The sequence below is a fragment of the Siniperca chuatsi genome, linkage group LG3, assembly GCF_020085105.1.
Source record: "Siniperca chuatsi isolate FFG_IHB_CAS linkage group LG3, ASM2008510v1, whole genome shotgun sequence".
NCBI lineage: Eukaryota > Metazoa > Chordata > Actinopteri > Centrarchiformes > Sinipercidae > Siniperca > Siniperca chuatsi.
In genome coordinates, this window is record NC_058044.1 from 16,226,615 (window position 1) to 16,240,601 (window position 13,987).

Consider the following 13,987-nt stretch of genomic DNA (forward strand, 5'->3'; position numbering starts at 1 on the left):
TTGGTTTTGGTCTTTACATGGGATTTGTAGACAGTAAGAAACATATAAAAGTGCCAGACTTATTCTTTTTCTCTAGATTATTAAAATAGCCAGTACAGTCTTTTCTTGCTTTCCCAGAATATTACCAACAATATGACACTACTACAATCCCCAAACTTACAATCAATTAAATCAGGTCCATAAAAATAATCACAGATCGATGAGTCACTTTGTATTGTATTCCACTTAGGCAGTTCAGGGGCAGTAAAGGGGTAGTTACACATTACTGACTGTTTCTTATTCTAACCTGGTTGATGGTTTTCTCCATCTGCACCAGGCCCAGGTTGGGCAGTGTGGTCTTGATGAAGTCCACTATAGACTCCAGGTTCTCATGCTGCAGGATCAAAGGCTTGTGGCTCCCCAGCAGGCTCAAGGCCACCTTAAAGATGACCTCGGACCCCTGCAGGAACAACATATCTGACAGAGGACAAAGAGAAACAATGAGACAGGTGGTTGGAAAAGGCCCTGATGTGACAGCTTTTTAAAAATTTCGTAATGTCAAATTTATGACAGGCGCTCACAGGGCAGCTGACTGCATTGACTGATGACTTAAAGGGTTTTAAATGATAGGTGGTTTGACGTCAATAAAAAGGTTTAAGCAAACATAAATATAGGCCAGGGTGAATATGGAGAGGCAGAGTAGGTATGTGTACTTGTGTGCGTGCTTTGAATGCATCAGGGTGGAGTAAGGGTTAGGCAGGATTGCATGAGATCATACGACAGATTAAGGAATAGGAGCAAGGTGTGGAGCCCCACATGCTGTATGATATCAAAAGACTTCACAGTGCTATGATGATGCCCTCTAACTGTACACACACACACACACACACACACAGTGCTCATAAGAACACGTGGAGCCAGTGAGTCTGGTTCAGTGACTGAGCACAGTGTAAGAAATTAGGCATGAAAACAACGGTAAGGAAGGAATGAGGGTGAAAAAAGCAATGACAAAGACAGAAAAAGAGAAAGACACATGCCAAAGGGCTGTGGGTGTGATGATATTTAGACAAATGATAAAAGCTCACTTCAGAGGAAAACAACAGCCTGTAACTGACGAAGACTTTATCTCAAATGTGTTTACATGTATGTGACTCACTATTAGAGACTAAGTGCTGTCTAAGTTTGAAGAAAAGCTTTGATCATTATCAGAAAACGTTATACTTTAACCACATACAAAGCCACTCCCATCTTCTTAGCCAAACTTATTAGATTCCTTGTATGTACTTTACTTTCTACACCTTCTATTTCCTCTTGTTTTGCCAAGCCCTTCAATCATAGTTTCCTATTTTCATCCACTTTCCTTCCCCCTTCCATCACTCTGCGTTCAAAATCTAATTAGAAAAGTTAACTGGGGAGTGGAGACAATCTAAACATCTCTGTGGAAGCCCCCGCCATCCTGCTCCTTTCCTACATCTATACTGGCAAGCTTTTCTCAGGAAGAAGAAACAGTGTGGTGACCAAGTAAAACAAGAGTGTAGCCTGTGAGTCAAATACATACACAGCTCTGAAAGCTTACCAAAGACTCTGGCCACAAAGCCAAGGGGGAAATGTGAGGCGAAGGCGGTGAGAAACCAGGGGGTGGCGTATAAGCTGGGCCCGATCTCCTGCTGCTCCAGGTGGCTGTAAAGATCCCTGTGGTAGTCATGGAGCAGCCGCGACAACTGGTACATCTGAATCTGACATGAATGACATACCAGAGATTGTTTTTTGCTGGTCTGACAGGGAGCATGTGTGGTTGAGTATACATTATGTGCTTTTATTATTTTGTACATGGTTTTAAAGTTGGATTTGTTGTACATTAAGTGGTTATGGCATAACAATGGGGGTTATGGCAATAGAGCCTAAGCGCGTAGCCATAGCATGATGTACACCTGCTCAGAAATGTAACTACACGTCGGTGCTACGGTGGCTATGGAGATACCAAATGGAGACCACAAGAACTGTGATCGGACAGCTTTTGTTTTCTTCTACAAGATTCTGATCCCGGTAGAGATTAAAGACAACATTAAGAAAGTATCTGCTCCTTTTCAGTAACACACATCTAGCAAGCCATTTCCACTGCAAACCTTCTGCGCGCCGTGATCGTCACTGTCCATTACAGCAAGTAAAAGAACGTAAACAGGACGACTGCACAGCAATAGTCTCCTTTTCAGTAAAGAAACTTCACAAAGTGAATGAAAGAATGTAGACACAATAACCAAAGGGTATATAATTCAAGCACGATACAGCCTGATCATGTACAGGACATCCGTCTAGTGTTGCAGTAGTTCTATCAAAGGGTAAAATCTGTATCTGTGGAGACACCTTGTATCAATTTTAAATGCAGCTAAATTCCAAGCAAACCAGGCATCAGTAAACACGTCTCAACCAAACCAATGGCGCAACACCCTTCAAACTTGTCACTTTCTTAAACCATGCAAATGTAAGATGATCACTGTAATTCTGAAAACAGAAATGAGGGATGCATCAAATTTCATAAATATAATGTGAGATGAAGAGACTGATTGATGAATGGACATATAAAAAGACAGTAAGGTGTGTAGGGGGCTGTTAATGTGTGCTGTACATGTGGGACAAAGAGACTCTGTATGTGTGTGTGTGTGTGTGTGTGTGTGTGTGTGTGTGCGTGCGTGCATTTTACCTGCAGGATAATCATGTCAGGCCTGTACTGTTTGCGGAGACCCACGTCATACATTAGAAATTTGAGCATGTTGAAGGCGTCCTCCTCCCCCATGTGTAACAGCAGCACTCCAGCAATGAAGGACAGGCCCTGGCAGTAGCCCACCTACAATAACAACGATAACAAACTTGATGTCTACACAGACAAGAAAGGGGAAAAAAGCTTAAGCCTAAATGATACTTGACAGGCCCATTCAGTCCACTAGGTAAAGAGGAGACAGACACCCAAAAAGAAAGTTAAAGAGGAAGAAAGCCAGAAAGAATACTAAAAAAAGAAATAAATGATACCTCAGGGTCCAGCAGTGAGTAGGCTTTCAGTAAATTATACAGAGATAGCTGTCCTGCCCCCAGCTGGGCTTGGAAATATGGATGAGTGGGGAAAGTTCGACCTGGCACAGAAGAGAGACATTATCTATATTGCAAAACATCTGCACTGTTTATATTCAGTATGAACTACTCTGCCAATCTATTTGAAGGCTGAAATCAAGCTGATACACATCTAAAAACACAATTATACACTTTAGTAGATTTGATTGACTTGATTTTGTCTGACATACTCCTAGAAATAATTGTGAATTATGCATAAGAGACAGAAGCCTCTGGGTGTGTATAAGGTGTTTGAATGAAGCATAAACTCTGCTGATCTTTGCCTTAGGATGCTAGACTTGCACACTTTGCTGTTGAGCTCAGTGCATGGGCTGGGAATTGGCAGGCGTGTGTTTTTTGGGACTGAGGACTTCTTCACTTACAGTGTGTGACAGTGAGGCTTTGAGGAAGACAATGACAACTGCGTGAGTGTGTATTAGTGGAATGTGCTGTGGGGGCTTCATGTTTGTGAACATGATGCCACGACTCCCTCCCCTGCCTGAAGGAAAGAGTGTGCGTATGTGCCTGTTCTGGGTGATGAATGTAAAGTGTGGGAGTGCTGAACCTCACAGCCCAAATTATATTCTTTGTCCTCTTGCCTAACTTATGTTAACTCACTTAAACTGAAGTAGACTGAAGTAGACGGGCTTGAGTCGTGCATTTTCTACCTGCAAACCGCTTTGCCGCTTCAGTATCATAAACAATGTGTGTTTTATCCTATAGCACATAACACCTTTATATTGGGCCATGTGAGCAAACCGTCACTGTGTGTGCTGTTACCTCCGCCCCCACCCTATTTGATGTAGAGTGAATAACATGATAGATGAAAAACACAGGGTCAACAGCAAAAACAGAGGTGGTTAAGTGCTACAGGGATAGATGTGTGGGTGGATGTGTATATGCATGTGTGTGGGTGTTATATGGGTGGGGTGTAGGTACTGTGTGTGTGGGTTTTTTTGGGTAGGAGGTGTTGTGAACATTTGAGGGTCAAAGCGTTAAAATGAGGTTTAAGACACTGTGCTCTGTACAGTGTTAATGCAAACTAATTGAGGACTTTCAAAGATCTTTTTACACACACAGAAGGCAATTTAATTCCTTTTTCACAATCATACTTGTCAAAGAATGATGGGAAACCAGTGGGAACAATAAGGTCTACAATTAGTTATTAAGTACATACATTTATAGACATCTATATGTCATTTTCGACAGTACTTTCCAGTTGTATAAAACAATAATTTCTAGCAATATAATTAATCAATTAACATCGCGTGACCCAGATACAAAATTGAAGGATGGATTAACCAATTAAAAAATAATTAAGTTAATCTAAGCTTTATGCTAAAATCAACACTTGCCCATTATGAGTCGGCTTTCTAGTTGCTGTAGCTAGCAGTAGTGACAGTGTTTGCTACAGGTCTGATGGTGCTGACCCAAACTCCACAAAAAAGGATTAAACAGCCTCCTATGTCCACAATTCCACTTGTAGTTTATAGATGTATAATGTTTCCCGACAGTCCGCAATCAAATACAAAAAAACAGTTATAACTAGTGTTAGTTTACAGCAGGCAAGAAAAAAAATTCATGACCTTTGTAAAAGAAATGTAAGATTTTTAAAAACTTTCTAAGGCCTTTTGTTGAGGGAACTGAACTCATTGCTTGTTAAGACCTGCAGAAACCCTGTCTGTAATGTGTTGTTGTATAAAATGGCTTTGTGCTGTGTGTGTGTTTATGTAAGAGAGAGACATTAACACACACGTGAGAGGAAAATTTGTGTTTGTGCACAGGGTATACTGTACATTCATTTATGTTTCAGTGTTCTTCACATATAGTAGGACAGCTTCAAAATTAAGCATCTAAAAAATGTGTGTAAGTGAATATGAATATTTTCTGTGTGTGTGAGAGAGTTACCCAGATCGATGAGGATGGCATGTTGCTGCGAGGTGAGCTGTTTCAGCAGCTCTTTGTACGGAGTGCAATTGGTGGGGGGTCGGGAGGGGACCGTCTGCCTGAGCAGGTACTGTTCAGAGAGAAACTTCCAGATCTCACCTCGATGTTGCCTTGGGACACCTGCAGGAGATGACAGAGATGAAAAAGGATGAGGGCTGGGTGAGGTGGGGTAGTGCAACGGAGGTATGACAAGTTAAACATGCTGTAATTGACAGCTTTTCTGTCCCTATAGTATGCAAATCATAAGGAGATCTGATGTCAGGGCTTGAAAATGTAGTGAATCTCAGTTGCTGAAGATACCCATTACTGAAGAAATACCTCCTGTCAGCCAGTAATTAGTTTGACTGAGTAATAGACAGACAGCGTCAGAGTTTGTTAGCCCATAGATGTTTCTAAATGGTGAGGGGACACAGTACTTTCATTTGAGTTTGGATTTTTATTCTTGACCTTGGTAACATATCTGTAAGCAAATATTCTAAATTCAATAGATACGTAACTGAACATTGCATTTAGTTTTTTTAATCCTATGGACTCTATCTGGTGCATCACAAAATGACTGACTTGTGCACTTTTTAGATTACAAATGGTGGGGTAGAGCAGTGTTAATTTTTGATTAGATCCAATTAGATTCAGTTTCTTTCAGTAAATTGATAATTTTTTCTTTTTTTACTTAAGATTATTTTTTTGGGCTTTTTGCATTTATTAGACAGGGACAGCTGAAGAGAGACAGGAAATGTGGGGGAGACCGGGGGGATGACATGCAGCCCTGCTCACACATGTATGCGCATTCACACCTGTAAGCTTCCCAGTACAACTACAGTCTGATCTGTTGGCCGCTGAACAGTTGGGGCATTAAGCTAAATTTCAACAATTTGAGAAATGCGCTTATTCGCTTTCTGGCAGAGAGTTAGATGAGAAAATTGATACAACTCTGATGTCTGCACAATAAATTTAAGTCTAAAGCCAGCAGCCAGTTATCTTAGTTTACCACAAAGACTGGAAACAGGGGGAAACAGCTAGCCTGGCTCTGTCCAAAGCCGCCTACCATCATATCTAAATCTCAATAATTGTAAAAACGACAATTTGCAGTTTTAAAGTGGGTTACAGCTTGCATCTCAAGCAGTAACTTCCTGAAATCTCCACTGGTTGGCTGGCAACTTCTCGACTGCAACAATAGTCCGGCTCATAATCCCCTGTAAAACGACAAATTGTTCTTAGTTGCTAAGTGTTTCCCCCTGTCCACCTTAGAGGTTGTAATGAGAGAAGGGCAATGTAAAGTAGGCCATAAAAGTAAAAGGAATTAGTACACTTGGTGAGACTAATTCTATCAACATAAATAAAAACAAAATTGTAAAAAAATGTCAAACTCTCAGCATAAAGATGACAAGACAAGACAAGAGGACAATGTTTAAACACGTGACCTTGCAGCTTTACTCCTGACCTCCTATCAGATTGTGTGGCCACCGTTTTAATGTTATGTCATCATCTTGCGTCATTATCTAGCTCTTGAGGCTACTTTACCAAGTTCTAACACTGCTATTCATTGGCGAGTACCCTTTCTGTGGGCAGAGGAGATAACTTTCCTGTTGTCTGTGCAGAACATGCTGATACTAGAAAATGGACAGAACAGAAAGCCTTGACAATGAGAGACAGATACTGGGGGTAAAGTTGTCAAAGGGAAATACACACTGACTTTATTGTGTCCACAAATGGTGAATTAAAAATACTTTGTATGTTCTTTCCTTTTTGCTGTATTTCGGAAAAGGGCCCAAGCTGATGATAAGGAGAAAAGTTACAATACATATTTTCAGTTTTGGAGCTTTATACATTAAGCTTTGGTCAATATTTGCTAATACCGTTGGATTTTGAAAAAGAGCAAACATTTCCAAGAAGCACTGATATATGTATCTGTGGAGCCAAATATGTACCTTGTGCAACAGCAGCATGTATGGTCTCTCTGTCAAATTTGACCTTTGCCCTCCCAGGAGTTCCCAGCATCTTCTCCCAGACCAGAGTGACCTCCTTCAGACATGGAGTGATTTCCTCGTAGTCCAGCTTCAGACGCTTGTTCTGCAGATCGCTCTCAGAGGCTACAAACATAAATACACAGATAATACATGTCAATAATGTGACAACCCCCGCACTCTTTGCCTTGGTCCTGTGGTGTGTGTCTTTGTTGCAGGTCCATGGTTGGGTGGGTGGTAGGGTGTTGCTCTCTTCACAAAGCACCAAGCCCTGTACATTTTGCATACCTATGGACAAGGGGACTTATCATTATTATTGTAACAAACCCCCCGCTGTGCTATAGTAAGATTTTTTTGTGTTTGTTTTGCATATTTAAATCTGTGGAGGGAAACCTTGGCCCTGGACTTTCAGATTAACAAGGCCTATAAAATAAACAGAAAGACACAAACTGTGAATTCCGTTGCAACATGTTGACACCAGTGATCAAAGAAGGTGAGGGCACACCCAGCGCCCCTCATCTGTTCCTCTCCTTTTGACAACACCCTTCCTCTCTCCCTCCCCTAATCTCTTAACCCACAGCCCTTCTCTTCTTCTCTTTCTCTTTTCTGCCAACACTCAACTCTTTCTTCTCATATAATCCTGCTTTTTGTCATGTCCGTCAACCACACTTTCCCTATTCTCCCTCCTTCCCCTTGTGGACTTTCCCACCCTTTCCGCTCATGTGTAGTGTCCACCCAGTGACCAGCTGCAACTTGGCAGAGGTGGGGAGAGTGACATCATCACTATGGGACAGGAAAGAGACAGCGGGCCACTTCCTGCTCCAACCTGCACTGACACGGAGGGGAAATTAGGCATGCAGCCAACAGGGGGGATTAAGCAGAGTGTATTTACATTAGCAAAATTTAGCAAAAAGTAAACTGGGGTGATTATAATAACACCACAGCTTTAAAGAACACATTGAGAATATGTAAATTCAGTGCCTTGCAAAAGTAGAGGGCTTTGCATAGAACTCACACCAAGATCCAGAATAAACACATTTTAAAATAACTTGGCACAAGATAAATTGAGAACATCTAAAGAGGTCTGAATACTTTTTATGAAGTGCTGTATATCATGGCCTTAGCAATCAAAGACAGACAAGTAGCAGGAGTGACCTGGAATGTGTATTCTGGATAATAGAGGAAGAAAACTTGGATGGTGCAGTAGCCGACACACCCAGAGTAGGAATAGATGCTGTTGGAGATACTGGGGCTCTGCTGTCTGTCTTATCAGCTGTCTAGAGCAGGCAGAGTCTAGTCCATCAGGACTTGCTCACTGGCTGCAGCCCAGCCAACTCTCAATCTCTCCACTCTCCAACCTCTCCTCATCTACCACTCTCCATTTCTCTCCCTTTCTGTCACCGGAAGACTCCGCCCATAATAACACACAACAAGAAAGGATACCCCACCCTGGAGCGAACACACACACACACACACCCACCCACACCCACAAAAAAACACACACACACACACACACACACACACACACACACACACACACAGTTGACCCATAAACCGGGCAGCAGTGAGGGAGATAAACAGAAAGAATGGAGGACAGGGAGTTAAGCTCCACTCAGACAAAATAACTGACATAAAGGTGGAGGGCACCCTGTGGGAGGAATAAAACACAACTAAAGTCTAGATGCCCAAGAAAGCTGTACATGTGTATGTTAGGGTGTATGGTATGAGTACAGCGAGTGTGTGTGTGTGAAGCTGAATGGACTTGTTTTTCATATATAATATTGTCTCACATTCTCTCCTTCCACACTATATAAACAATAATTTCTATTTGTGATGGATGAAATGTTGTGTGTGTGTGTGTGTGTGTGTGTGTGTGTGAATTAATGGTTTGTATACAGTGGAGGTAGTTAGGGGTGTGGCGCATAGGTAGATGTGTGTTGATACATGCCAACTGGGTCAGGAAAGAGGTGGTGCACATGGCAAGCTCTAAGATATGCCTACCAGCAAACACGCACACAAACACCCAACTATATATTATATAGCCTGTTCATTTGTGGTGGGTCTAAATGGGCACTCGATTACCTAACCTTTGTGTGTGTGCACATCTGGAAAGGCATGTTGCCAGAGATGGATTAAAGAAAGACCTGTTTGTCTTACTATTTAGCTTCTAGAGAAGCCAGTTCATCATGAAACAAATCTGGCTGCTGTTCTTGTTATCATGCAGAGAGACAACAAATCCAATCCAACTTTGCAGGACCAGGCAGCAATAAAATGTATTGTGATTTGATAACATCAATGATAATATACTGAATTTCAGAGTACAAGAATATCTGAAGTAACTCTGTATTATGTGCATTTACATTTTAAGTATTTAGCTGCCGTTCTTGTCTTCAGGCAGAAATTCAAGTCTTTAGTTCACTTTGACAGGACACATTGGCTGTTGCATGTATTACGGGATGGTCAATTTCACCGCAACGCTGTGCACTGCTATAGTGTTAATGCTTATTATAAGATTAAGAGAAATTATACTGCTCATTGCAGTGAATTGTATTTTCACTTGTCTGTTTAGTATTTGATGATGTGTGCACAAATATAATGAGAGCTTTTGTTTATGAACATGTGAATAAATTGCACACACAAAAAAAGGTTATGTAGGCTCCTGGTGTGTGTGTAAACCCCTTCATCCATCCAACTCACCCTGTAGTTTCTGGTTCTCCCTCTCCATCCTCTGCAGCAAGATCTGTTGCAGGATGGCTTTCCTCCAGAGTTCCCTCAGCTCCTCTTTGCTCCTTTTCGTCCTCTCCTCAGGCACCACCCTGATGGACAAGTCCCCACTTCCTCCAACTCCCACTTGGCCCACACATAATCGACCCCCTTCTAGACAGGTATCCCCCCGCTCTGAAAGACATATCACATTATATCACATTAGGTTAGATCCGATTACTCTACATTAGGTGTCCATTGCAGCAGCAAATAAGAGAATGCAGCAAAGAATAAGCATGTGATTAACATTTATTAATAATTTTATGAAATAATATAAGTTTTAATGGTAATATTTATAAGCAGGTTGTGGGAAACAGCAGAGCTTGTCAGGAGAAAGGAAAATTAAATATAAGAAATATCTGAAATGAAATGTAAAAATACATACACAAAAAAACTAATTATTCAATACTTTAATTTAATTAGTATTAGCATTTTCTTTATTCACAGAATGCTGAATTTTATGTTTGATCATTTTTGTCTTAATTACATAGACAAAATGGAGGAGACAAATATCACATACAAATACAGATATCTCTGACACTCATGCAAAATAAAAATAAAAATGCTAAACTTAGATATATTTGATGCAGTTGGGTGCAACGCACACACTGTAAAAAATGTGTTTGTGTGACTCCACCCCAAAGTACAGGGTGGATCCCAAACCTCAAAATACTCTGTTGTTTAGAGGAAGGACATAACAACTATCCAGATAGCACTCGCTTCTCTTTCAGTTCGTAGGAACATCACGATTCTCACACGCACACGCACATACCTTAGTTTGGCTTAGGTATGTAAATTTGATGCTTATCTTTCCAAAACTCTTCTGAGGAAAATTATAAATATGTAAGATAAGCCACCATATTAATCCTGCAACAGATAACCTACAACAAAGACAAACCTACATACTGTACATCAACACATTACACACATGCACGCATGATGACAATAGTGTTCTTTGTGCCAGATGAGGTAAACATTCATGTATGCCTTTGTGTCTGTGTCAGGAAGACGTGCTGAAACCAGTAGAGTCACTATACAAACATATGGCCCTTAAGTTATACGAGAAGTGAAGACAAACCAAACACACACAGACACGCAGAGATGGAGACGATGAACCCTCTTAACAGAGTCATGTATTTGTTAGGCAAACACAGACTGCTACACTGCAACAGAACACTGCTGAAGAGTTAGCTTTTAGGTGTGAAAAAGCATGCATGCACGCACGCACGCACGCACGCACGCACGCACAGACATCCTTGTACTTCTATCTTTGTGAGGACCGTCACTGACATAATGCATTCCCTAGCCCCTCACCCTAACCTGAACCATCACAACTAAATGCCTAACCTTAACCCTTCAAACCAAGTCTGTGTGAGGAGCAGCCAAAATGTCCTCACTTTCCAAAACTGTCTTCACTCTGTAGGTAAAAAATGTTTCAGTCCTCACTATGTAGCAAGTACACACACACGCATGCACACTCTTCTGACTACATTACTTCCCTAGCCCCTTGCCCTTAACTTAACCATAAGAGCTACCGTACTACGCCTAATCTTAACGCTAAAGCCATATTTTAATGCCAAAGAACCACACGCACATACGTGCGCACACACTAACACACATTCTTGCATATAGTGGCACGATCCACTCCCTGAGCAAACACTCCAAATTGGCCAGAACCAAGTCCCAGCACACGCACACACAAAATGCAAAGTGGGTCAACAAGGCTGGCGCTTTCCTCTGGCGCTGTTTGTGTGTGAACTGTCAACATGACCTTGAGACACCACCCCCCCCAAGACACACACGCACACACACACTTACTCGACACACCCATGACCTCATGTATGCAAGCACACACATAAATACATGGCTAACTCAACCCAACCTAACCTTGCATTCAGCCAGCACAAAGCCCATCACACTGACCTGCTAAAAGCACGGTTTTTCCTTTACTTCATGGCAGTTGACTGTCAAAATAAACTTCAGGTGCAGATTTTATTATTGGTGACATAAAATGTTTCATATGAAAGGGAATGCAGATGGGTGTGAACAGAAGTGAACAAATTGCAAAAAAATATTTTGTGAAGGTTATAATTCTCAGTTGTTGTTGAGACTGCATCAGAGAGGTGTTAATTGAACTGTATGGAAATGTTTTGTGGCTGCGGTTTGTTGAGAATTTGAGAATTTTAGACTTTGGCACCTCCCAGTGGTAGCATAAAAAAGACATAGTGGCAGAATGGTGGCTAATATGGAAAATATTAGTTATGTTAGGTGCCTTTCAGTCAGTGTATAGCCTTGGTTGTCATGATTTTGGAGAATTATATCAATCATTGGTACAGCTGCCTTTGTATATGTGCCTGTGTTTTGCTTATTTCACTAATTTCCCTGGACAAAGTCACAACTGAAATGGAAGCTAAACAAGTCAGTCCCATTAGGTTGAATGAAAATGAACAGTGAGGCAGCTTAGAAGTCCAAACAACACCGGCATCGTAGGTCTTGTATCAAAACAGTGACCCCTTTTATTTTTGGTGTGGAGTGCAATGTATTATTGCATCGTCCCATTGTTTACTTTTCAGGATCAATGCCAGTTGACACTTCAGAAAAGTTGAGTTTTTTCCTGACTCGAAATAACACACAAAAATTCAGTTTGACATGCCAAGCTGTGGCGTGTTTTATGTGTGCAGGAGGAGTCAACCAATGGGATGTGTTTTGGATTTAAGGCAGTGTACAGTGACACAAAGAGGCACGATAGTTGCTGCTTGAATGTAACGTGACAATAATGGGAACATTTCAAATCATGACAACACAGGCCAAACACAGGTAACAGTGGTCACCAACGGTGAATGATTCTTTTTTCTGTAAGAATAGAAAGCAAAAAGATCCTTTGCGCCACCATAAAAACAAAAGTCTTACGAGTTTTCAGAAAAATGACACTACTGATTACCACATCAGTGGACTGTTACCATACCATGGTGATAGCGGCGCAAGCAGATGCGGTGGCCAATAGCTCCTTCAAACTTTGCATTTTTGTTTTAATTTATTTTCGTCTTTATCACTGAATTACGTTATTACCTATGACAGAAATATAATCATCAGAAATCATCACAGGAAATTGGAATGGATGAAATGGGACTCACACTAACCCAGCATTGGGAAATCAGAGATTGTTGTGCCCACATCTTACAGAGACCCGGCTCCATCATAACAATCAACACAATCAAGCTATTGCACTCGACGAGCGGACAATGTACCGCAACGCAAGAGTCAGGCTCTGTGTTTACACCAATGATGCTTGGTGCTCACACGTAGTCAAAGTTGATGGACAATGTTTCCCAAATGTCGAGTTTAATGTTAAGATGCCGACCATATTAGCAACACAATCTTGTTGCTGCTGTTTACATTCACTCAGACGCATATTTTAAAAATGCACTACATAATTATTACTTTTTAGGTGTATATGTATATAGGTATATACCTATATTTATGTAAATAACTGCATATATTGTTTTATTTATTTATATTTATGAAAATGTTTATATTTGTATATATGTTCCATGTGTGTGTAGCATGAAGTACAACTTAAATTTCATTGTGCAAACCTGTGTCGTAAAATGACAAATAAATGACCTTGATTCCTTGAAGAATCTACATCAATACAACCCCCTTTAAAGGCTTCAGTAGGCTTTTAATACCACATTGATTTGCTGCTTTTCTGTTTGATATTATTGGAAGCTTAATTTCTTTGGGTTTTAGACTGTTGGTCAGACAAAACAAGACATTTGAAGATGTCATCCTGGACTCTCGGAAATTGTAGCTGGCATTTTTCACTATTTTCTTTTTTAACACCAAATTATTAATCAATGTTAAAATAGTCGTTAGTTGCAACTAATTCATTTCAGGACAGGGATTTAATGCATGTCACTGAAACAAACTCTATACTATAAGCTGACTGGAGTTCTTACAAGACTCAAAAACATCTCTTCCAACACAAAATGTAAACACCTGTATAATAAAGTGTAATAAAGAAATAACTTCATTTCTTTTGGTACTATGTATTAACATGTTTTTATATGAGCATTTCCCTCAACAACGTTTTTTTTTTATTTCTTTTTTTATTCTTCTTGAGTTTCTTTAGGCGTTTCAGTGGAGTTACAGTGCAACCAACCCAACTATCTCAACTGTCAACACTTGTTCTGTCACACACACACACACACACACGGTACATATAATTA

At 40.7% G+C, this 13,987-nt stretch overlaps 1 protein-coding gene across 10 annotated transcripts in view; it reads right to left on the reverse strand.

The window, feature by feature from the left end:
- The window catches only part of tbc1d1 (TBC1 (tre-2/USP6, BUB2, cdc16) domain family, member 1), a 57,622-nt gene that overhangs the window by 6,643 nt on the left and 36,992 nt on the right, over window positions 1-13,987 (reverse strand). For 9 of the 10 annotated variants that reach the window (XM_044191168.1, XM_044191164.1, XM_044191173.1 and 6 more), the window contains 7 exons: window positions 9,693-9,893; window positions 6,960-7,121; window positions 4,993-5,151; window positions 3,007-3,107; window positions 2,681-2,824; window positions 1,556-1,715; window positions 287-456 (listed from right to left, as the gene is read on the reverse strand). In XM_044191168.1, coding sequence (XP_044047103.1) covers window positions 287-456; window positions 1,556-1,715; window positions 2,681-2,824; window positions 3,007-3,107; window positions 4,993-5,151; window positions 6,960-7,121; window positions 9,693-9,893 — 1,097 coding nt within the window. The remainder of the gene's footprint in view (window positions 1-286; window positions 457-1,555; window positions 1,716-2,680; window positions 2,825-3,006; window positions 3,108-4,992; window positions 5,152-6,959; window positions 7,122-9,692; window positions 9,894-13,987) is intronic. The other variant, XM_044191166.1, reaches the window with a different exon arrangement.